The sequence below is a fragment of the Zootoca vivipara genome, chromosome 10, assembly GCF_963506605.1.
Source record: "Zootoca vivipara chromosome 10, rZooViv1.1, whole genome shotgun sequence".
In the NCBI taxonomy this organism is placed as follows: Eukaryota; Metazoa; Chordata; class Lepidosauria; order Squamata; family Lacertidae; genus Zootoca; species Zootoca vivipara.
The window spans coordinates 68,213,023-68,237,682 of record NC_083285.1 but is presented as its reverse complement, the minus strand read 5'-3'; the positions used below and the strand labels follow the sequence as shown (position 1 = coordinate 68,237,682).

At 51.7% G+C, this 24,660-nt stretch overlaps 2 protein-coding genes across 6 annotated transcripts in view; both read left to right on the top strand.

Moving 5' to 3' along the window:
- Nucleotides 1–18,070, top strand: part of AHCYL2 (adenosylhomocysteinase like 2) — a 113,738-nt gene extending 95,668 nt beyond the window's left edge. For all 4 annotated transcript variants that reach the window (XM_060279255.1, XM_060279258.1, XM_060279256.1 and 1 more), the window contains exons 10-17: nucleotides 3,751–3,839; nucleotides 5,869–5,939; nucleotides 6,180–6,274; nucleotides 8,581–8,679; nucleotides 9,127–9,195; nucleotides 11,310–11,388; nucleotides 12,623–12,743; nucleotides 14,425–18,070. In XM_060279255.1, the coding sequence (XP_060135238.1) occupies nucleotides 3,751–3,839; nucleotides 5,869–5,939; nucleotides 6,180–6,274; nucleotides 8,581–8,679; nucleotides 9,127–9,195; nucleotides 11,310–11,388; nucleotides 12,623–12,743; nucleotides 14,425–14,431 (630 nt within the window). In that variant the 3' untranslated portion in view covers nucleotides 14,432–18,070. The remainder of the gene's footprint in view (nucleotides 1–3,750; nucleotides 3,840–5,868; nucleotides 5,940–6,179; nucleotides 6,275–8,580; nucleotides 8,680–9,126; nucleotides 9,196–11,309; nucleotides 11,389–12,622; nucleotides 12,744–14,424) is intronic.
- A 5,709-nt stretch (nucleotides 18,071–23,779) lies between these two features.
- The window catches only part of STRIP2 (striatin interacting protein 2), a 48,368-nt gene continuing 47,487 nt past the window's right edge, over nucleotides 23,780–24,660 (top strand). For both annotated transcript variants that reach the window (XM_060279254.1, XM_060279253.1), the window contains exon 1: nucleotides 23,780–24,042. In XM_060279254.1, coding sequence (XP_060135237.1) covers nucleotides 23,932–24,042 — 111 coding nt within the window. In that variant the 5' untranslated portion in view covers nucleotides 23,780–23,931. The remainder of the gene's footprint in view (nucleotides 24,043–24,660) is intronic.

Below are 24,660 nucleotides of genomic sequence, written 5' to 3'. Positions count from 1 at the left end.
GAGAGTGTCTCCATGCTGACAGGCATTCTGAGTGGCTGAACCCAGAATTCTGGGGCTCCCTTCCACCGGAGATGTACTAGAGTCCTTGTATTTCTCAGAAGCATTTTTTAAACCCCTATGGTGTTGTTGTTTTATATGCCGCTTGATGCCAAAATAGGCTTCTAAACAGTTTGCAAGAATAGAAACCAATTAAAGGTAAAGGGACCCCTGACTGTTAGGTCCAGTCACAGATGATTCTGGGGTTGCGGCGCTCATCTCGCTTTACTGGCCGAGGGAGCCAGCGTACAGCTTCCAGGTCATGTGGCCACCATGACTAAGCAGCTTTTGGCGAACCAGAGCAGCGCACAGAAACGCCGTTTACCTTCCCGCCAGAGCAGTACCTATTTATCTACTTGCACTTTGATGTGCTTTCAAACTGCTAGGTTGGCAGGAGCAGGGACCAAGCAATGGGAGCTCACCCCGTCGCGGGGATTCAAACCGCCGACCTTCTGATCGGCAAGCATTAAAATATAAACATGCACAATTAAAGCATGCAATAAAACAACCCCATTGCAACAACATAGTAATGGATGACACAGGTTGAGAGATCAAGGGACTACTTGCATAAACAGGTGCATCTTTAAAAGCCGGCGGAATGCCAATACAGATGAAGCCTTTCATATTTCAGGAAGTGCGTCCCATAGCACTAGTGCCACCTCTGTTTTTCTTCTTTATTTAAGTTGTTAAGGACTTCATTCGCTTTTCTTCATATGGGATGTTGGTGTTAGGGCGCAGAACTGTGGCCTGTGTGCATTTTGAGGCACCTGCAGAGCAAGCGCCAGGTTGGCTTAGTGGTGGCCTCCGATCTCGTGAGAGCACAAGGTGGCTGCATGTCTCCATCTTGCGTTGCACAGACAAGGGTCCTCAGGTCAGCCAAACACCTTTGCATTCTCTCTGGGGTGGATGGGAAGTGAGATAACACAGGAGGCGGAAACGCTAACTGATCAGCTGTTACTGGATACCGTGTTTCTCATATTTTAAGGCATCCCCCAAAAATAAGCCATGACAGGATTTCAAAGGGTTGGTTAAAAATCAGACATACCCCGAAAATAAGCACTATCGCAAAGCCCCGACCGAGCGAGAGGCGAAGCCGCGGGACCCAGCAGGAGCTCCCTGCCTGCTTCCCCGAGCCGTAGCGCATCGGGGGACAGAGCCGAAGATCGGCGGGCGCTCCTTGCTGGGCTTGACAAGCCCGGGAAACAGCGCCCGCCGATCTTCGGCCCTGTGCTGTGTGACAGGCGGGGGTGGGGGTGGGGAAGCGGAGATCGTTCTCCGCTCTCCCCCCACCCCCGCCTGTCACCAAAGATCGGCGGGCGCTCCTTGCTGGGCTTGACAAGCCCGGCAAACAGCGCCCGCCGATCTTCGGCCCTGTGCTGTGTGACGGGTGGGGTGGGGGGAAAAGCGGAGATCGTTCTCCGCTCTCCCCCCACCCCTGCCTGTCACCGAAGATCGGCGGGCGCTGTTTGCTGGGCTTGACAAGCCCGGCAAACAGCGCCCGCCGATCTTCGGCCCTGTGCTGTGTGACGGGTGGGGTGGGGGGAAAAGCGGAGATCGTTCTCCGCTCTCCCCCCACCCCTGCCTGTCACCGAAGATCGGCGGGCGCTGTTTGCTGGGCTTGACAAGCCCGGCAAACAGCGCCCTCCGATCTTCGGACCTGTGCTGTGTGACAGGCGGGGGTAGGGGGGAAGCGGAGATTGTTCTCCGCTCTCCCCCCACCCCCGCCTGTCACCAAAGATCGGCGGGCGCTCCTTGCTGGGCTTGACAAGCCCGGCAAACAGCGCCCGCCGATCTTCGGCCCTGTGCTGTGTGGCGGGCGGGGTGGGGGGGAAAGCGGAGATCGTTCTCCGCTCTCCCCCCACCCCTGCCTGTCACCGAAGATCGGCGGGCGCTGTTTGCTGGGCTTGACAAGCCCGGCAAACAGCGCCCTCCGATCTTCGGACCTGTGCTGTGTGACAGGCGGGGGGGGGGAAGCGGAGATCGTTCTCCGCTCTCCCCCCACCCCCGCCTGTCACCGAAGATCGGCGGGCGTTGTTTGCTGGGCTTGACAAGCCCGGCAAACAGCGCCCGCCGATCTTCGGCCCTGTGCTGTGTGGCGGGCGGGGTGGGGGGGAAAGCGGAGATCGTTCTCCGCTCTCCCCCCACCCCTGCCTGTCACCGAAGATCGGCGGGCGCTCCTTGCTGGGCTTGACAAGCCCGGCAAACAGCGCCCACCAATCTTCGGCCCTGTGCTGTGTGACGGGTGGGGGTGGGGGGGAAGCGGAGATCGTTCTCCGCTCTCCCCCCACCCCCGCCTGTCACCGAAGATCGGCGGGCGCTGTTTGCTGGGCTTGACAAGCCCGGCAAACAGCGCCCTCCGATCTTCGGACCTGTGCTGTGTGACAGGCGGGGGTGGGGGGAAGCGGAGATCGTTCTCTGCTCTCCCCCCACCCCCGCCTGTCACCGAAGATCGGCGGGCGCTCCTTGCTGGGCTTGACAAGCCCGGCAAACAGCGCCCTCCGATCTTCGGACCTGTGCTGTGTGACAGGCGGGGGTGGGGGGGAAGCGGAGATCATTCTCCGCTCTCCCCCCACCCCCGCCTGTCACCGAAGATCGGCGGGCGCTGTTTGCTGGGCTTGACAAGCCCAGCAAACAGCGCCCTCCGATCTTCGAACCTGTGCTGTGTGACAGGCGGGGGTGGGGGGGAAGCGGAGATCGTTCTCTGCTCTCCCCCCACCCCCGCCTGTCACCGAAGATCGGCGGGCGCTCCTTGCTGGGCTTGACAAGCCCGGCAAACAGCGCCCGCGTGCACTTTATTAAAAAATAAGACATCCCTTGAAAATAAGCCATATAATATGAGAAACACGGTAGAACTGATTACGGGGGAGCAATGGCACACTCACTGAACTGGCATGTCTGCACAGGAACCTTTTGTAATCCCAGGAGGAAAAAGACGATTTCACATGTCCATGTTTGTTTGTTTGTTTGTTTGTTTTTGCACCACCTACATGTAAATTGCAGCATCTGCATGTCCATTGACTTCATGTTCACGGAATATGCAGCTTCCAAGGGGCATCCCTTTCCTGCATTCCCCATGCAGAAATTTCCCTTGAAAGCCACTCTTGCTACGCTGCAGGGTTGTGGAACCATTTTTCCTCTTGGGCCGTCCAGGGTCCTGTGTGAGATAAAATACCCCAATTTGAATAGTTCTTGCGGTACCTATCCTACAGGAAAGAACTATTCAAATTGGGGAACTTTATCTGGCCACATGACTCGGACAAACGCCGGCTCCCTTGCCAGTAAAGTGAGATGAGCGCCGCAACTCCAGAGTCGTCCGCGACTGGACTTAACAGCCAGGGGTCCCTTTACCTTTACCTTTATCCTACAGGAAAACATCTTGCTTGCTTGGGTTCTTGTATATAACTGGACATGCTTTTATTGTACCTAGACACTCCTGGGCATTCCTCTCTTTTTGGACAGAAGCATTTCTCCGCCGTTGCATGCGGATGCCCACTTGGGCCTAGTGTCTAGTTACCATTTGCTTAAGCTCCCCACCCAAAAATGCTTGGTGCTGTTGGGTTAATTGCGCTGAAAGTACATCTTCCGACCCTCCTCCCTTGGGCGTCTCCTGCCACAGGACTCAGAAATGTAGTGCTGCATTGTTGCTTCCCCCCCAGCTCTTGCAGCGTTGAGTCCTCTGTGCCTCTTTCCTGACGTTCTGCTCTCCTGCTGCAGGTGGGCAAGGGCTGCTGTGCTGCACTGAAGGCCATGGGCTCCATTGTGTACGTGACAGAGATTGACCCCATTTGTGCCCTGCAAGCCTGGTAAGAGCTGAAGCTGCAAAGGAATGTGAGCAGGGTCTTCAGTCAGCCTGTGGTGTGGGCTTGGCACGGGATTCTATCCCTTGCTTTACTGAATCCCGCTGGCCCTTCCTATTGCTATCCATGCATCAGCAGCCGACTTTGGAAGGGCGGGGCAGCGGGGAGGAGTTAAGAGAGCCACGCAGATCAGAGCGAAGCTGATAGGAGACACCCAAAGTTTCCAGTTTTTGAAGGAGTTTGTAACTCTAAAGCAGTGGTGGCGAACCTTTTAGAGACCGAGTGCCCAAACTGCAAACCAAAACCCCAGTTATTTATCACAAAGTGCCCAGAGTTGTTGAGCTTTTTTTTTTGGGGAAGGGGGGAGCTGCTGCTGGGGGGTAGCAAAAGTTGCTTTGCTTTTTTGGGGGGGATGCCCCAAAGCTGCTGAGCTTTTTTGGGGGGGAGGGGAAGAGAACAGAAATAAATGATCAATAATACCTTCGCTGGAAATAACACGCAGCATCTGCCAAAGTGCCGGAAAAAAATCAATACAATAAGGGTTAAAAAACGAATGCTGTTACGCCCAATCAGAAACAGCCACTGACACAGCAAATTGGAAAACAGACCAATCGCCTAACACGGCGGGGGGGGGGGATGTTCCAGGTTTCAGCAGCAGAGGCAAGCTGTAGTGTGGGGTGGGGTGGGGGGTGGGAGAACAAATGGGGTGGGGGAACAGTACAGATGGGCTGATGGCGCGGGTGCCAGCAGTGGGGGCTCTGTGTGCCAAGCGTGGCACGCATACCATAGGTTCACCACTGCTGCTCCAAAGCAGGGGTCGGCAACCTTTTTCAGCTGTGAGCCGGTCCACCATCCCTCAGACCATGTGGGGGGCCGGACTATTTTTTTTGGGGGGGGGGAGATGAAGGAATTCCTGTGCTCAACAAATAACGCAGAGATGCATTTTAAATAAAAGCACACATTCTACTCATGTAAAAACACGCTGATTCCTGGACCATCCGCAGGCCGGATTTAGAAGGCAATTGGGCCACATCCGGCCCCCGGGCCTTAGGTTGCCTACCCCTGCTCTAAAGGGAATTGTCACTCTCTTCCCCACCACCCCTAACCTGGGTGGTGCTGGGGTGCTCAACATCAACGCAGGACATCTTCTAAATATTTTCCGGAGTGAGCGCACACGGAACCAAACAGGGCAGCAATCACAACCAGCCAGGGTCCTCTATAAAATGCAGAGGGAAATGTCATTTTGTTAAGAAAATCACCTGCTGCATTGGACCTAGACACAGCTGCTGTCAGAGTGCGGTGGTTTTTGTTTTTGTTTTGTTTTGGCAAGGCCGCCTTGTTAACTTGGTTGATCCTCCTAGCCACAGGGATTGGGAATCTCAGACCCCACCCAGGTTGGACTGCGAGCTTCCAGGCCTCTAGTTATGTGGCCCTTGTTGGTGCTGACCAGGCTGCACCCCCCCCCCTCACAGGCCACACCTCCTGCAGGCCCTGCTCCACATCCTCCTTAAGCGCTTTTGCCTGGCTGGAACGTGCTCTTGAACTGTAACTGTGCCTCTTCCTTCCCTGGGTGGAAGATGGAGAGGTGTGGGGCTGGCATAGAAGCCCCTGGCTGCATGCAGCCTGCTGCATATCAAGAGTCACGTCAGTTGCTCCGCCCACTTCCTCTTGCAAAGCCCAGCCCACCGCTGGAACAGGACTTCTCAGAAGGCTGCCCACGAGGGAATAATAATAATAATAATAATTAATAATAATAATAATAATAATAATAATAATAAAAAATTTGTACCCCACTCATCTGGCTGGGTGTCCCCAGCCACTCTGGGCGGCTTCCAACAACAACTAAAAATACATTAAAATGTCACACATTGAAAACTTCCCTAAAAAGGGCTGCCTTCAGATGTCTTCTAAACATCAGATAGTTGTTTATCTCTTTGACATCTGATGGGAGGCTGTTCCACAGGGTGGTTTTCAGGTAGGGGTGTTTTCTGCTGGGCTTCGGTTTTAGGGGTCTCTCTCTGCTTATTTCTCACAGCATGGATGGCTTCCGTCTTGTGAAACTCAACGAAGTGATTCGGCAAGTCGACATTGTTATCACTTGCACAGGTACGCTTGCTTTGCAGTGGGGCTTCGTTGCGGAAATGGTAGCGCGACCCCCTTCGGCAGAAGGAAATCCATAGCCGGCCGTGTCCCAGAAGGGTGGGCTGGGCCCAGCTCCTTCCATTCCAACCAGGGTTTGTGCAGCAAGACGTTCCTGGTGTGTGCTGGTTGTTCTTGGGAAGCCGGGTCGGGGTTTAGAGGAAGCACTCCATGCTGTAAATCTTGTTTCCTTGTGTGTGTTTGTAGGTAACAAAAATGTAGTGATCAGAGAACATCTTGACAGAATGAAGAACAGTTGCATTGTTTGTAACATGGGGCATTCCAACACTGAAATTGACGTGGTAAGAGCTGGGCTTTTCTTTGCTTTTTTTCCAGTCTTTAGTGAAGGACTTTAGGGATGGTCTTTCCTGCTCTACCTGCAATGCAGTGCATTATGGGACACGGAAGAGGGTTCTGGGTCTTTGCTAGCAGAGCTGGATCCAGATTCAGGGGAGTGCTAGAACAGCTTCTCTATAGGCAATAGAGCTCTGTGAAGCCTGAAAGTTTGCCATCCTACCAGTAGATACTTCTAGATACCTGTTTTTCTGCTCCAAAGAAACACTTGTGTGTGGGTTATCCTCCTTGAGGGCATGTCATCTTCTGAACTAGAAAAACACATGGGTTGGCTTAATAATGGACAGAACTTTATGCTTGGTTTTATTACATTTTCATTCTGTCCAAGGAGCTCAGAGTCCCAGGTTTCCCCCCCCCTTCCTCTTGGCAATGCTGTGAAGTAGGTTAGGCTGAGAGAGAGGGACTGCCCAATAGTCACCTAGGGAGTTTCATGGCTGTGTGCGGACTTGTACCCTGGGCCTGGACAGACATTATTAGTTAGTCTTCCCCAAGCTGGTGCCCTCTCCAAAATTCCCACCACCCCTGACAATTGACTGGGGCTGGTAGGAGCTGGACCCCAGCAGCCTCTGGAGGGCACAAGGTTGGCGGAGGCTGCTGTAATAAAAAGTAAACATCAACCTTTAAACCAGCAAAGTGGGTCGTTCAGAATGCTCTTTGTGAAAGCACCCTCATCGAGTGCTTTTTCGACCCATCCTCTCACCAGTAGGGGCAGATGGGAGTGCGGAACAGCTCCCCCCCCCCTGGCTTACCAAAACAGCACAATAGGGAGGGCTGACATTTGTTCTTTTGGAACCAAGCAAACACCAGCCTTGTCCAAGTTTTTTTTGGGGGTGGTGGTGGCAAGGGAGATAAAGCAGTGGAGCTCACTCACTCATCTGTCAGGACATATGCTGGCATGCTAGCTTGTATTTAGCTGCTAAGCAACCCCTGCAGTAAACAGCTGCTAAACACTGGTGTTCCTTCAGCCCAGGCCTCTCTGTGTGTCAGTGTCAGCGTCAGCGGAGGAGCTGGGTAATCTGAGCCCTCTGACAAGTAGGCTTCCTCTGACAATGCTCCTGGTTTTGTCATTGTCCTTTTCAGAGTCAGGATACGCCCATGCACCTCTCTAATTTAGGGGACAGGATTGTAGGCGACATTTTCCTGCCTCACTTGCCCTTACAGCATTTCACCACACCAAGTAACTGCAGCCCACTGCAAAGCCTGGAATCATGGTTTGGTTTGGTTTTCTAATGGGCTCTTCCCAAAATATTGTTGCCCCAGACACACCCACTGAGGCGCTCGAGGCGCTTTCTCCATCATTCTGATCTCACTGCTGGCGGGGGACTGGCCTGCGCTGGTGGCTTGCATTCAGAAATGTTGCAGAAAAGTAGGGGTGGGATGCCCTTTTTCTGGGCTGTTTTTCCCCCCCACTGCCTCTCCCCCCCCAAGAAAGTCAAGTATATACCCATTATAAGTCAAGTATATACACATTATATACCCATTTTCTGCCATTTCTGCACTCCAGAGTGGATTCACAGTGGATATCAGTGTGACATAACAATTGGGGTTTTATAAAGACATAACAATTGGGGTTTTATAAAGACATAACAATTGGCTTAGTTAATTAATAAATAAATAATGATGATGAAGATGAAGAAAACAACTTCAGAGTAATTTCAGTAATCAGCACAATAGTCGGCTCCTAACAATTCATGACACTGAGCACAACATTATTCAATAGTGAGTCACAATTCATTTATGTAAAATCATTTGGATTCTCTAGTCTAGAGCATAGGTGATTAAGAAGGGGTAATAACAGAGACTTGCAGACTAAGTACGGGATGGAGAAATTCCAGGACTTTTTTCTATCCCCTCACAATGTTAGAACGACCCAGGTCATCCCATGAAGCTCAGTGCCAGGAGTTTCAAGACAGGCAGGCTGAAGGTGGTTTTTCACTGACACTTTTATGGGATCTGTTGCCACAAGATGTAGCAGTTGCTTTAAAGGTGAAGAAGGGGGAGGCTGCGCTGGACAAATCCGTGGTCTGATTCAGCAAAGCAGTTCTTACTTCCTGCCTCTGGCAGTGCTGAATTGGTGAATCAGGGCCGTCGAAGTGTAAGGCGTGTGTTGCCCTGCAGAGCCCACCCCCAGCAGACCTTAGATCTCACTCAGCCGACAAGAAGTTACACCGTGCAGTGAGAATTTGTGCAATGACCATTTCTGCTGACTCCGAAGGCCTTTTCTACTTCAGACTTCTCGGATGTTGTCTTCCAGGCAAGCTTGCGTACCCCGGAGCTGACATGGGAGCGGGTGAGGTCTCAGGTAGACCATGTGATTTGGCCTGACGGGAAGAGGATAGTGCTGTTGGCAGAGGTAAGGGAGCCGCTGTGGAACCCAGGAGGGCCTTCCAAACAGGGTGGAATAGCTTTGGGCCCACCAGATGTTTTGGACTGCAAGTCTTGCAGTCCTAAACATCTGGAGGGCACTGTGCTGGTGAAGGCTGGGTGTCCTATTACAAAGCTGGGCAAGTGCTGGGAGCTCCCTGTGTGTACAGTTGGGGTTCAGAAGATGAGCTCCTCCTTCATATTGGCCAGGAGGGGCTCTAGTGCACTTCTGGGGGAAGGGGCTCCCAGTGCTGACCCTTTAGAAGCTTCTCCCAAGAGCTCACAGCCTTGCTGAGTCAAAGGCAGGCTCCTGCTGCTTCCTCCTGTTGCTGTTTGGCGGTGGAGCTGAATTGCCGGCAGCCCCTGCAGGTCAGGATCAACCAGCCCTTGTAGAAGCCAGCGCTGGGTGCAGGAATGATGGGCTTTTGTCTTTCAGGGGCGCTTGCTGAACCTGAGCTGCTCCACAGTCCCAACCTTTGTGCTGTCAATAACAGCGACTACCCAGGTGAGTGGGATTCGCAGGGCAGTCTTCAACAAACTAACATACTGGATCAGCCAAGAGGCCGTTTATTTCCGTTCTTTTTCATAATGGTGATGCTGAGGGATTTTCCCTGAAGGAGGTCAGGTGCTCTTCTCAGTGTGTGTGTGTTTGGCACCCAGAAAGGCAGCCCAAACAACAGCTTTGTGTTTTGCACCCCTCAACTCTTGCAGTTAAAGGGGGGGAGGACACTGAGGGTTCCTTGCATGAGGGTCTCATACAGGGGTCAGCAAACTTTTTCAGCAGGGGGCCGGTCCACTGTCCCTCAGACCTTGCTGGGGGGGGCGGACTATATTTTTTTTTGGGGGGGGGGAATGAACTAATTCCCATGCCCCACAAATAACCCAGAGGTGCATTTTAAATAAAAGCACACATTGAAAACACGCTGATTCCCAGACCGTCCGCAGGCTGGATTTAGAAGGCGATTGGGCCGGATCCGAACCCCGGGCCTTAATTTGCCTACCCATGGACTCTTGTAGCAAGCATGGCCAGAGATCACGGGTGATGGGAGTTTGAGCCCCACAACCTCTGAAGGACCCCAGGTTTCCCCACCCCTGCCTCACACCTTCAGCAGCAAAAAAATGAATTCACACATAATGGAATACCGAATGGTTTGGCTTATGTAAAATATGCAGGGATTTACAGTATGCAAAATGAAAGAGAAGAAGGGAAGTCATTTGCATGGGCGTAGGCAGGGGGGGCAGGAGGGGGCAATTGCCCCCCCTAGAAGCAGGGCCGCTGGCCAGCCTGCCCCGCTGCCCGCCCGGTGCCGTCTCCCTGGCTGGCTGTGGGGCGGGCGGAGGAAAAGCCAGGCAACCGCTTTGTGCGGCTCTGGGGCTTTCCCTCCACCTGCCCCGGCGATTGCAGAGGGGGAGGAGGGGATCGGAGCAGCCCGATTTCAGGCTGATCCTGGCTCCCCCTCGCCTCTGCCTATCACGGAGGGGGAGGAGGGAGTCGGAGCAGCCCGAAATCGGGCTGATCCTGGCTCCCCCTCACCCCTGCCGATCGCGGAGGGGGAGGAGGGAGTCGGAGCAGCCCGAAATCGGGCTGATCCTGGCTCCCCCTCACCCCTGCCGATCGCGGAGGGGGAGGGGGGAAAGCTGGCAAGGGAAAAGGAAGCTTTCCTTGCCCCGCTGTGGCCCCTCCCCCGCCCCTTGGCCCCGCCCTTGGCCCGCCCCTTGCCCCCCCGATTTTCATCCTGGCTACGCCCCTGAGTCATTGATACTTTAAGAATGTTTAAGTGAATATACAGTGCTACGTCTTAGAAGAACTCCCTTCAAACGGTATTTCAGGAGTTCTGTTGCCATTTCTCAGTTGTGACTCATCATAGACAAAGGATTATTGCTGTTCCACACCCCCTGCATTTTGAAATATCTACGCTCTGCCCCCACCCACCCTGTGCTCTTGCACTGGGCTTTCAAGGACTCCCGCAGTTCAAGATGATACTGAGTGGAGCAGACCTGTGACCCAGCAAAACTCCTCGGGGTGAGAAATCAGAGGTTGGATTCCTTTCGTATTCAGTGTGTTTACCTGATAGCTGTGTCTGGAGCGAGCAAGGGGTGCCTCACTCACCTGCAGTCAGAACCGCTGCTCCTTTTAGCACTGGCCCGTCCTTGCTGATTTTAACCTGTGATTTGGCTTGCTTTGTTTGAAGCCATTGAAGCGGCTTCTTCCCCTGACCCCTGTCCTTCAGTATTCATCTTATGGGAAGCAGGGGTGCTAATTTGAATAAAAAATGGAGGGGGCAGGTAAGCCCCACCCCTCATACTTGATCACAAGACACAGCACATGCACACAGCATTTTCATGCCAGTGCTCGTCAACCTTTGGGGGGCCCAACCCCCTCATATATATTACTGGGGGACGAAGGGACCTTGGCCCCTAAGAGTTGGCTCCTGTGCAGTGAGGGATCGGGAATGGAAACAGTTTGGTGCTGGTGAGCTGCCAAGGAATAGAATCCTGGGCTGGTGGTGTTTCTGGTCCCTTCTAGTTCTTCGCCACTAGGTGTTCCGGTTGCCTTGAGCAGCCATTCTGTGGCTAGAGATCCAGCTTAACCGGTCCCTTTTTTCATTTGTTTGCCAGGCTCTGGCCTTGATAGAGCTCTACAACGCCCCGGAAGGACGCTACAAGCAGGACGTCTACCTGCTGCCTAAAAAAATGGGTAAGCTTCAGCCATCACACCCCACCCCCACCCCAAGGTGCCCTCCTGCTTCCTGCATGAGACAGGTTAACATCGGGACTCGTTCCCTGCTGCTGCTGCTGCTGCTGCATCCCCAAGTCTCCTGTAAAGGTAAAGATAAAGGGACCCCTGACCATTAGGTCCAGTCGTGACCGACTCTGGGGTTGCGCGCTCATCTCACATTATTGGCCGAGGCAGCCGGTGTATAGCTTCCAGGTCATGTGGCCAGCATGACAAAGCCGCTTCTGGCAAACCAGAGCAGCACATGGAAACGCCGTTTACCTTCCCGCTATAGCGGTTCCTATTTATCTACTTGCATTTTGATATGCTTTCGAACTGCTAGGTTGGCAGGAGCTGGGACCAAGCAACGGGAGCTCACCCCGTCACAGGGATTCGAACCGCCGACCTTCTGATCAGCAAGCCCTAGGCTCAGTGGTTTAACCCACAGTGCCACCTGGGTCCCTAGGTCACCAGTCTGCTGAGGAAGCAGCAATAGAGATCACCTCGCTGTCCTCAAAAGGAAGCTGGAGGCTGGTAGCCTTTGGAGAAATGAACTGGCCACACAGTCCGATGATGATGATGATTATGATGATTTATTTATACCCCACCCATCTGGCTGGGTTTCCCCCCCCCCCACTCTGGCTGGGGGGGAGCCAGGGCCAAGGGCACAGCTGACGGCAGTCAGTGCCACCTACGGCTCAGCTTCAGGATCTCATTGCAGCAAGGCCACAAACCTCAGCCCCTCTGACTGACTCTGCCTCCACTGGCCGGGTCTTGGGGGGGGGCAAGAGTCTTTGAGATGAGGCTGGGGGAGGAAGTCTGCAGTCTCTGAAGAAATGATTTGTATAAGAGCAGAGGATAAGCCCAATTGACCAAAGGTATTGGGTCAGGGATAGGGGAGCCTGTGGCCTTTCAGCTCCTCTATCATTTCTGGCATCTAAAAAATCCCAGCCTTGGCCTCTCAACCGATCCTGTCTTCAGAATATTTCCATATCCATCATCCCAGCCATCCAGGAATGAGGGGGGTCTGTTTTCTCTTGGTTGCTTTTCTCATTATGGCTAGTAACTGCCAAGGCAGTCCTGAGTGTTTTGGGTTTGTTTGTTTGTTTTGCTGCTGAACTTCCTGTTTCCATCCCACCCACTTGCATTGTGGTACGTTTGGGGGCTTCCTGCAGCTGCCACACCTGACTTACCGGGGCTGCTTTTCCCTTTTCAGATGAGTATGTGGCAAGTCTTCATCTCCCAACATTCGACGCACACCTGACGGAGCTTTCGGATGAGCAAGCGAAATACTTGGGTCTAAATAAACACGGGCCTTTCAAACCAAACTACTACAGGTACTCCCCTCTTGTTAAAATAAAATTAAAATCAGGAAACCTCTCCCCCCCCCCAATATATGTAATGTCGTATATGCTGGAGATCTGGGGGTTGTTTCAGAATCTGTGCCTGTTGGGCTGTAGGGCAGATACCGTGTTTCTCCTAAAATAAGACACGTCTTATATTTATTTTTCCTATAAAAAAAACACATCACGGCTTATTTTCGGGGGATGTCTTATTTTTTATTAAGCATGGTACAGCATTGTTACCGGTAAGTATGGTACGGGGCTTTCTTGCGCCGCCCGCTGAGCCCACTGCTGGGTCCCTGGGCTTGACGCGGTGCGGCGCGGCGCGTCTGGGGCTGCTGCCGGATCCTGCCGGCTGTTGCGGCTTCGCGCGCCGCCCGCTGAACCCACTGCTGGGTCCCTGGGCTTGACGCGGTGCGGCGCGGCGCGGCTGGGGCTGCTGCTGGCTCCTGCCGGCTGCTGCGGCTTCGCGCGCTGCCCGCTGCCGGGTCCTGGGGCCCGTTCAGCCGGAGCTCGGTGCGTCGCTGTGCTGGGGCTCCCGCTGGGCTGGGGCGCGGCGCGCGCTGCTGCATTTGCCGGCTCCTGCTGGGTCTGGTAGGTACCCCCCAAGACGTCTTATTTTCGGGGGATGTCTTATATTTTTTTGCTTGTAAAAGATCGTGCCATGGCTTATTTTAGAGGCACGTCTTATTTTAGGAGAAACACGGTAGTGAGGAGACCATAAAGGCACAATGAGGCCTTTATATTTCTCCAGCTCATGTCAGTGGGACCACGTACCAGATCCCCAGTTATGGCAGGCGTTTCGGCTGAAGATTATGGACTCCGTCTACAGTTAAAGATTATACAGTTTGCAGTTACTTAGAAGCATGAAGGAAAAGGATGTCATATAGAGGAGGGAGAAAGGTTGTTTTCTGCTGCTCCAGAGAAGCGGACACGGAGCAATGGATTCAAACTACAAGAAAGAAGATTCCACCTAAACATTAGAAAGAACTTCTTGACAGAGCTGTTCGGCAGTGGAATTTGCTACCAAGGAGTGTGGTGGAGTCTCCTTCTTTGGAGGTCTTTAAGCAGAGGCTTGGCAGCCATATGTCAATAATGCTTTGATGGTGTTGGACTGGATGGCCCTTGTGGTCTCTTCCAACTCTACGATTCTATGATTCTATGAAACACAACTAGGTCCGGCGAGCAATGGAACCCCCCCCCCCCAGCTGCAAAGGCCTAGTTTAACGGTAAAGGCAGCTGAGTCCCTCATTTATTGCACCCTTGGTTCTGCTAGATACAACAATTCAGTAGCTTCTAGAATCGTCGCCTTGTTTGGGGTGAGGATAGAACCCTGTGTCCCAAGAGGAATGTACAGTAATTGGAGCTTGATTGGCTTCACTGTAACTTCCTGCTCCCAAGAACTTGCAATTGCTTTACTAGCACAGTTTAATTGAATGAAATGCATTCACTTACCTACAGGGCAAAACTCATCCGAAAGTGTTCGTTCTGATTTAGCGTGCAGCGGAAATTAGGAGATGAGGAAAGAGCTCAGATGTTTGGAGAGCAAATTATAAGAGCATTGCACAGCAGCCCTTTCTCCTCAACCCCCCACCCCACCACCATCTCTTGAAGGAAAGAGAAAGTGAATGCTTTGGGGTTCACCCAATTGTTTTCTGATTTTTTTAACAAACAGGTATTAATTTCCTGTGGCTGTAGCTGGAAGGAAGGGGAGGAGCAAGAACCTCAAGACCTCTCTCGGCTACCGTACAGGACAAACCAGTACAAGCTTCTGAACATAGAACCAGGCTTGCTGCCGTAGTACACAGTGTGTTAGGTTATTTATTTATTAAACTAGAATACTGTAAATGCGGCCTCTGCCAATGGTGTTTTTTAAACTGCCATGGGACTGTGAGATGATGGACTTTGGGGGGTGTTTTTTGGGGGGTGGGGAGTGGAAAGCTGTCGTTGGGGGCTGGGGAAGGAGAGAGATTGTCTGGCCAAGTGAATTTTACCGCAGATTATGTCAGCTTCAAGCAATCTTGTTATCACTGTTATGTCTAATCCAGTGTACAAATTAACAAAGGGGGTTGGCAGAGAGCAGCCAAAGTTGGATGGGCGTGAGAGAGCCAGGAGCCATCACTCTGGGTTTCCTTAGCTTCTCTCTCTCTCTCTCTCTCTCTCTCTCTCTCGTGTTTTTAAGCCATGGCAGTTGGGAAAGTGGCTGATTAGGAGCTTCCCCCTGCTGCTTTAATGTGGAAGCCTCGCAAGTCCACTCCACATGCTGCTAAGACACTTGCAACCTCATTGCGGGGGGAAACCTTGTTCTGAATTTAGCTGCTTGTGCAAAGGGGAGGGGCGGCAGCTTTTGGAGAGCAGGCCAGGCAAATGCTGCCCCCCCCCCACACCTACCTTGCTGGGGTCTGTGGAGCAGGCACCCTTTTTTGCATAAGATCATTGTTGTGCTTCTGCAATAGCCTTGCAGGTTTTATATGCAAGTCGCGATGAGCTCCCTCCCTCCCTATGCCTACCAAAGCTTCATTCTTGCAGGACTTGTTGGGGCATTACATGCTCAGCCTGACGATAAGCAGCCAAGCAACTTGTGTCGGCCAGTGCGGAACAGGGCAGCACAACGCTGGCAGGCCTGCTAGCGAGAACCCTTCTCGTCCCACGATCCTCCTCTCTGTGCCAAGGGATTGTAGTCCTTGCTGAGAATAGACTTTGAGACCCACCTGTGTTTGGTTTTAGGAAATGTCCAAGTCTCTCCCCCGCCCCCCCCCCGCCCCGGTTGGGCAGCTGTTGCTTTTTGAACAGGCGCTGCCGTCAACATCCTGCAAATGTGACCTGGGCATTCATTTGCGCAAACTCAAATCTGCTTTCCAGTTGTTTGCAGGGTTCTGGTAACGTGAAGTGAACCAGCGATGCTCTCCGATCATGGTTGAATTTGTCAATGATGCTGGGCCTGAGCCAGTGGGAACATTTCCTGGGCGAGGCACTTTGAAATGGATGAGCCTTGAGCTGCCTTGGTCTTGCACGTCTCCCGCGATCCATTTTGAAAGCGCCTTGTGCGGGGATTCTCCTGCTGGGTCGTTCCTGTTGTGTCCCGATTCTGCGCTAAAGGGAAACCCCACCCAAACTGATTTTGCCTTTCCATTGGGCTGCCCCAGGCTTCACAGTATCCTATGAAAAGAGCACAGTTGCTCTCAGGTCCTGCCTGGGAGCTTCTTTACTGGGGCATCTGCTGGAAACAGGATGCTGGCTTTGGGGTAATCCAGGCACTTCTGGTGTCCTCAGGCGCAGGCAAGACAACCTCAGGCTGCATCCAGACCAATATTCCTCTTGCAGTTGTTTTTCCTTTTGTGTCTCTCCATGCTGGTATTATTCTGGCACTGCCAGCCATAGATTTTTTTCTTTTTCTACGATTATTAACACTCCGCATTGGCACAGTTGCAGCCAGGGGCCGATACCCATTCGAATACATTTTATTCATTTCACCAGGAAAGAGGGAATGAATCCCACCTTCGGATAGGATCACGAAAGACCTGGATTCAGGGGTTTCTTATCTTTTGCTGAAAGAACTTTGCTTGTGCATTTGATCTGCTACCTGAGTGCGTCAGAGCAACAGCACAGCAAATTTCCTAGCAGGAGATAGCTTGGAAATGGAAAAAGGAAGAGTCTTCTGGTGGAGTCAGGAGACGGTGGGGCAGGGCAAGGAGCAAAGCTTTTGTTAATTTAAGACTTAAGCTTTTGCTAGTGGGGAGGAGGAGGAGGAGAAAAGAGAAAATGGGGTGCAGAGAGTTGCAAGGACTAGTTGTGTGGGTGCCTGTCTGGCTTTGTGTGGAAATTTGCCCAATCTCTGTACATCCTTCATATTTTCCTTCAAAGGTTAGTCTGGCTGTGATGTTTCTGGAGGGCATGGCTATTGTGAAGAGTCTGACTCTGCGATTCTTCACCAGCTCTTAAAAATCTGATTGTGCGTTTTGTAATACCAGTGATATATAGGAAGGGGCCGTTGGGCAGTTTTGTTGCTTGTAATACAAACTGGTTTCATTCTTAACTTTTTAAAAAACAAAACAGAACACATTTTTTGCTTCTCGTGAGTATAGTTTGCACCTGCTTGACTTCATCTGTCCGGTTTGTGTGGTGCCTGAGTCCTTGAGGAGGAACTGCCCAGACCCCCAGGACACTTGGGGAGCAATTGGGGGAGGGCAGCCATGTGGCAAGGAAGTTGGGAAAGATTCAGGATTCGGGCCCCAATCTCATGCTGGGGGCTGCATTCACTTCTGCATAGAAAATGGTGGAAGGGCCAATTCTGTGCCCTGCAGTGGAGGGAATGCCTGTGGGAATGCACCGCCGTCCTCCACCTGACTTGTGACTCTCGATTTGAATGCTCCTCCACATGGACTTTGGAATATCACGAAGCGCACGGCCACCTTTGTTTGCTGCCCCCCCCCCAAAGGCCCAGATCCTTGACTTAGTCGGGCAAGGCCTGTCTTGTCCTCTTTAGATGGAGCAGCGTTGAACCCGCTACAAGAGATATGGCTCCAGTCGTAAGGCAGACCGGTGCTCCTAGGGTCGGTCCAAGCCCCTCTCACCCACCCAGGATCTCGGCTGCCGGGCGTGATATACCCTCCCACTTCTCCAGGCAAGAGGCAACCGTTCTGCCTATGGGACCCTAAAGGTGTGCAACTTGAAAGGGGTGAGTGCAGTGGGAGGGGGGGAAGGGGGGGTCACCTGTTCAGGGTCTGTCACTAGCTAGAGTGTGTGATGGTGCTGTCCTCATTTGTGAATTTGTTTGCGTTAATCATTTTTATCTTTGATGTAGAGAATGGCGGGAGGGAACAAACAAAAATGTCCCACGGAAAGAGTTTTATCTCCTCTGGATTTCTTTTTGAAAAAAAATTAAAAAAAATCTTCCTCTGTTTCCTGCTTATTTTTATTTTATTTTTTATTTGTCTGTAAGCTTTTTCGCTTGCTCAGCATTTCCTAATCAGTCTGGAATCGCCATACGTCTGTGATCATCTCTAAATTTTAAACAAGTGTAATAAATGTTTTATTTTCTAATGTAACATTTCAAAGACTATTTAAAAAGACAGGTAGGAGACACCAGCAAAACAAAATGCGTCATAAGGAAAAACGATGGATTGCGATCCGAATATCTGAAACCAGGAAAATAAAAATCATGTCATAATTCTCCAATAAGGAAGTTAAAAAAAAACTTATGAGATTATAATATTTTCAAAAAAGGATGTTTTAAATATTAATGTCTGAGTGATTGTATTAGATCAGCAATAAGGACTCTGTAATCTCAAAAATACAAATAAAATATTGTAAAATCCAAATGAGTCTTTCAAACGTTTTTGGCAGTGTGTCAGGTTCCCTGTGACGTACCTGGATTGAGACAGAAACGAGGGAGGCCTCCCAAGTCCCAAATGCAAAGGAAATTCAGGAGCTCCAGGCAGTTGGATGAGAATGAAGGGAAAGGAACCAGCAAAGTGCATGTGCTGACACTTGCAAAACAATTGCCGAATCGCACCCTATGGTCACCTTTGATCCTGAACCCACCCTGGGGTAGTGGGGGGTGGGAAACAGTTTCACATAACAGAGTCATGGCCAGGTATGACATCCTGGTTTCTCCAGGCCCACCAACCGCTTGTGTAAATGTGCAAAGCAGACAGTTTGCCTCGGTGAACTGAACACTAGAAGAGCCTGCTGGATCAGGCCAATAGCCCATCTGGCCCAGCATCCTGTTCTCAGAGGGCCCAACCAAATGCCCCAGTGGGAAGAATTCCACAAGCAGGACCTGAGCACAAGAGCCACTCCCCCCCCCTCCTGTGGCATCCAGCAGCTGGCATTCAGAAGCGTTGTTTAGTTGTTTAGTCATGTGGAATTTGCTCCCAAGGAGTGTGGTGGAGTCTCCTTCTTTGGAGGTCTTTAAGCAGAGGCTTGACAGGCATATGTCAAGAATGCTTTGATGGTGTTTCCTGCTTGGCAGGGGGTTGGACTGGATGGCCCTTGTGGTCTCTTCCAACTCTATGATTCTATGATTCTATGTCCGACTCTTCATGACCCCATGGACCATAGCACGCCAGGCACTCCTGTCTTGCACTGCCTCCCGCAGTTTGGTCAAACTCATGTTCGTAGCTTCGAGAACACTGTCCAACCACCTCGTCCTCTGTCGTCCCCTTCTCCTAGTGCCCTCCATCTTTCCCAACATCAGGGTCTTTTCCAGGGTGTCGTCTCTTCTCATGAGGTGGCCAAAGTATTGGAGCCTCAGCTTCACGATCTGTCCTTCCAGGGAGCACTCAGGGCTGATTTCCTTCAGAATGGATATGGGTCCATGGGACTCTCAAGAGTCTCCTCCAGCACCATAATTCAAAAGCATCAATTCTTCGGCGACCAGCCTTCTTTATGGTCCAGCTCTCACTTCCATACATCACTACTGGGAAAATCATAGCTTTAACTATACGGACCTTTGTCGGCAAGGTAATGTCTCTGCTTTTTAAGATGCTGTATAGGTTTGTTTTTGCTTTTTCCCCCAAGAAGCAGGCTCCATTTCTTCCCCTTCTATTTGCCAGGAGGTGATGGGACCAGCAGCCATGATCTTAGTTTTTTTGATGTTGAGCTTCAGACCATATTTTGTGCTCTCCTCTTTCACCCTCATTAAGAGGTTCTTTAATTCCTCCTCACATTCTGCCATCAAGGTTGTGTCATCAGCATATCTGAGGTTGTTGATATTTCTTCCGGCAATCTTAATTCCGGCTTGGGATTCATCTAGTCCAACCTTTCGCATGATGAATTCTGCATATAATTTAAATAAACAGGGAGACAATATACAACCTTGTCGTACTCCTTCCCCAATTTTGAGCCAATCAGTTATTCCGTATCCAGTTCTAATTGTAGCTTCTTGTCCCACATAGAGATTTCTCAAGAGACAGATGAGGTGATCAGGCACTCCCATTGACAAGGCTGGCAGTATTAAGGTAAATTCAACAGTAAAACGTATTTAAAAGGGTGCAAAATGGGGGAAAACTGATTTAGATGGATATACAAGAATATGAGAGCTGGACCATAAAGAACGCTGATCGCCGAAGGATTGATGCTTTTGAATTATGGAGCTGGAGGAGACTCTTGACCAAACTGCGGGAGGCAGTGGAAGACAGGAGTGCCTGGCGTGCTCTGGTCCATGTGGTCACGAAGGGTTGGACATGACTAAACGACTAAACACAAGAATATGCAGGAATTATGGGTAAATTAAAAGAACCTTGGAAGGGGAAGGAGGGAAGTCGCTGAATGTATGGGTATAATGAAAGATGTTAATGTGGAAATGTAAAACCTGAAAAGTTAAAAATTATTTTGACATGTTGGCATCCAGATTATGTTAAAGGAGACAGAAATTCTAGGTACCTCAAACCTCAAGTTATTCCATATCCAGTTCTAACTGTAGCCTCTTGTCCCACATAGAGATTTCTCAGGAGACAGATGAGGTGATCAGGCACTCCCATTTCTTTAAGAGCTTGCCATAGTTTGCTGTGGTCGACACAGTCAAATGCTTTTGCGTAGTCAATGAAGCAGTAGTAGATGTTTTTCTGGAAATGTCTAGCTTTCTGCATAATCCAGCGCATGTTTGCTATTTGGTCTCTGGTTCCTCTGCCCCTTCGAAATCCAGCTTGCACTTCTGGGAGTTCTCTATCCACATACTGCTTAAGCCTGCCTTGTAGAATTTTAAGCATAACCTTGCTAGCGTGTGAAATGAGCGCAATTGTGCGGTAGTTGGAGCATTCTTTGGCACTGCCCTTCTTTGGGATTGGGATGTAGACTGATCTTCTCCAATCCTCTGGCCATTGCTGAGTTTTCCAAACTTGCTGGCATATTGAGTGTAGCACCTTAACAGCAGCATCTTTTAAAAAATTTAAATAGTTCAGCTGGAATGTCATCACTTCCACTGGCCTTGTTATTAGCAGTGCTTTCTAAGGCATTGCTGACCCCCAACTTTGGTGGCAGAGCAGAGCCCTCCTGGCTAGTAGCCATTGATAGCCCTCTCCTCCTCCATGAATTTTTCTAATCATCACTGCCTCCTGTGGGAGGGAGCTACACAGTTTTAATCTCTGCACTGTGTGAATAAGTCCTTTCTTTCTTTTTTCTGTACGGAATCTCCCAACGCTAAGCTTCATTGAATGTCCCTGTGTTATGAGAGACGGGAATGGGGAATATTTTGGCTCTTACGTTGCGTGGGATTCCTTCCTCTTTCCAAATCTTATTGCTGAAACCCATCTTAATTGTGCCCGTGAGCAAAGCCTTGTAGGCTTATTGCTGCTCTGAGTGTGCAGATTGCCCTAGAAAAGGTCTCCTGCAAGCTTATCGCACCTGCTGCCCAGGTTCTGCAGCTTAGCTGATAGGAACTCGGGGAGATAAGAGGCTTGAAGTCTGGGGTGGGATAGGGAAGCAGTGACCCTCCAAGGGCATCCGAAGGGCTCCCGGTTCCCCACCTCCGCTTGAATCTGTGAAAAAGCTTAAGAAACCTCCGCGACCTTCTCCCATCTTGCAGCGCTTGGAGAGGCAGCGCCCGCCAAGAACAACAAAGAGGGTCAGTTTTAGCTTGTCCTCGGAGTCAGCAAAGTTTTAATAAGCAGTGGCATCAGCTCATCTCTCGCTGCAGCCCACTTATCTGGGTAAGTAATGGAAGGGGTTTGAATAATTCAGCACGGGAGGCCGGCTGAGGTTTGCTCAACGCAGCAAGTGCCGCTTTGTGGCTTCCCTAGTGAAGAGAGGCTGCTGCAGGTCGATGGCAACTTGAAACGTTTTTTTTCCATCTTGGAACTTTAGCCTCTTGTCAGCTCCGCTTAAGGCTTCTGTCAAGCTTTATTTTGGGGGTGAGAAACAGAATGGGGGCCCTGCAGGCCTCTCTCAAGCTCCCGAGGTGCTCTGCTGGCCACACCCCCTTCCCCCAGGCCACACCCCTCACAGATCCTGCACCACCTCCTCCTGTTCTTTTGCCCAAGGGGAAATTGTCCTTGAACTGTAATCATGCCTCTTGCGTCCCCAGATAGAGAAACTGTACAAACAGAGGTCTAGTGTGCAGATCGAGGGAAGAGATCTAAATTACTGCTCCGTTCTGCCTTGGTCAGACCACACCTGGAATACGGTGTCAAGTTCTGGGCACCACAATTTAAAGAGGATATTGAAAAGCTGGAAAATGTGCAGAGGAGGGAAGCCAAGGTGATCAAGGGCCTGGAAAGCAAGCCTTATGAAGAATGGTTGAAGGAGCTGGGTATGTTTAGCCTGGAAAACAGGAGACTGAGAGGAGATACGAGAGCCATCTTCAGATATCTCAAGGGCTGTCACATGGAGGATGGAGCAAGCTTGTTTTCTCCTGCTTTGTAGGGTAGAACTCAAACCAATGGATTCACGTTGCAAGAAAGGAGAATCCAACTAAACATGAATAACTTTCTGACGGTAAGTGCTCTATGACAGTAGACAGTAGAGGTGGCAGACTCTGCTTCCTTGGAGGTTTTAAAGCAGATGTTGGATGGCCATCTGTCATGGATGCTTGAGATTCCTGCATTTCAGGGGGTTGGACTAGATGACCCTCAGGGTCCCTTCTGACTCCACAATTCTATGATTTTATGAAACAAGGCTGGGGTGTGCCTTCTGCTACACAAAGTTCAGCTCTCGTTTCTGCTGCCCCACATCCCACAAGCATGTGGGCCGCTGAAGGTTTATGCTTACTTGGGAATGAGACCCTGGGACTGAACAAGGTTTCTCACTCCTGTTTTTAGGAGGTAAAGGTAAAGGGACCCCTGACCATTAGGTCCAGTCGCAGACGACTCGGGTTGCAGCGCTCAGCTCGCTTTACTGGCCGAGGGAGCTGGCGTACAGCATCCGGGTCATGTGGCAACACCAAGGAGTTTTAAGGGGGCATCCTTGCTCTTGTTCCCCACAACAATCCTAAGAGGTAGGCTAGGCTGTGTGAGAGAGAATTGGCCTGTGAGTTGTGCTACAGACAGGTATTGGGGCTGCCCCATGGGAAGAAAAGAAGTGCTGCTTAGATGTGGATCCAGAGCCTAAACTGCCTTGACTCTCAAGGCCCTGTAGATAAGACCCACCTACAGATTTGGTTTAACTGCTGAAGTTGAGCAAACCACAGATGTCCTTCAGCTCCTTACCCAAGAGAAGGGCATCACTTCCTTTGCTTTCTCCGCTTCAGTGGCCTCTTATCAAGGGCTCCAGGCTGGGCTATTATGGCTAGATCTCAAGGCCAAACATTGAAGGCTCATGTCCTCATGTAGCCCAGGCTTTATTCTCTCAAGGACTAGGACTCCATTGCTGGAGGCTGGAGGAATCTGTTGCAAGCGCCAAGGAAAACTCACAGGGACTGATGGGCCAGGAGCTTTAGTGCAGGCACCCCCAAACTCGGCCCTCCAGATGTTTTGGGGACTACAACTCCCATCATCCCTAGCTAACAGGACCAGTGGTCAGGGATGATGGGAATTGTAGTCCCAAAACATCTGGAGGGCCGAGTTTGGGGGTGCCTGCTTTAGTGGAAAGCTCCATGCAGTTCCCACCAGCCGAGGCCAGGTGATTCTTTAGCTGATATCCCTACATTTCAGGGGGTTGGACTAGATGCCCCTTGGGGGTCCCCCTCCAACTATGGAATTCTCCGATTCTACAGTTGGGAGTTCTTTAAGTTTAGAGAAAAGGCAAGCAAGAGGAGATCTGATAGAAAGGGGTCCGGTGGCCACCTGCCAGGGTGTGATCCTCGGAGCCGGAGGATCCCTAGTTCCAATTCTGCAATTCACTGTCGGGCGCGCCCGGTTCGTTGCAAGGGCCGGCTGCATCCCGGCCTCTCCAGCTGCGCTGCAGGGCATTCTGGACATGCTCAGAGGAGAAACGAAACGCAAGCCGGAACACCGCGATGGCGAAACCACCGGCGAGCCCCGCCCCTCGCACCGCCCCCTGCCCCGCCCCCTTTCCCTCCATCTGCCCTGGTTACAGTTCTCCCAACAGGTGGCTCCCTCCTTCCGGCCGCGGCCAATCGCCGCCAGGGGGTGTGCGCGCCGGGCTCCTCCCTCTGCCAGCAGCCGGCCAATGGGGGCGTGGGTGGGCGTGGCTCCGGCGCCCGGGCAGGGAAGTCCCTGTGCCAGCCCCCCACGTGTCTGTCTGCACCGCGGCGCTCGAGGCGGGTTGATATCCGCGCGATAATATGGACGAGCCCGGCGGAGAAAGAGGCGCAAACGGGGCGCCGGGCAAGGGCAAGGGTCAGCCCCCGGGCAAGGGCAGGGAGCTCTTCAGGAGCCAGAGGAAGGAGTCAGAGGTGGCAATTAATTTTAATTTTTTTAAAAAAATTAATTTTAATTTTTTTGGGGGGGCTCCCGGTGGATTTGGGGTGGGGTGTGCCATCCTATGTGTGTGTGTGTGTGTGTGTGTGTGTGTGTGTGTAGAGAGAGACAGAGAGGGAGGGAGGGAGGGAGGGAGGGAGGGAGGGTGGGAGAGCAGCCCCCCCCACAAGACGGACGGTGCCTTGGAAGCCTACCCTGCGGGGACGTTGTGGGGCAGGGAGGGAAAAGGGAGGTGGGGTGCCTGCCGGTGTTGGAGAAAAGAGAGCTGTGTCCGGATCTGTGTCATCATGATGGGGGCAGAGTTGTGGGGTGGCGGGGAAGAGAGAAAGAGCCGGGTTTGGGGGGGGCAGCAAGAGGGGCGCCTGCAAAGGGGAGGGTCTGGCAGTGCAATGGAGAGAAGCGGGTGGGTGGGGGTCTTGCTGGACTCGAATAGAGGCGTTGCAGGGGTCAGTAGGGCGGCGACGGCTTCTTTGGGTTGGGGGAGAAGAAAACCCCGGCGTCGGTGGGGCGCGGGGATGGGGGGGGAAGCCTTGGAGTTTTGGGGTGACACTCAGGAGAGCTCCTGAAGACGGGGCGGATGGGGGGGGGGTTGG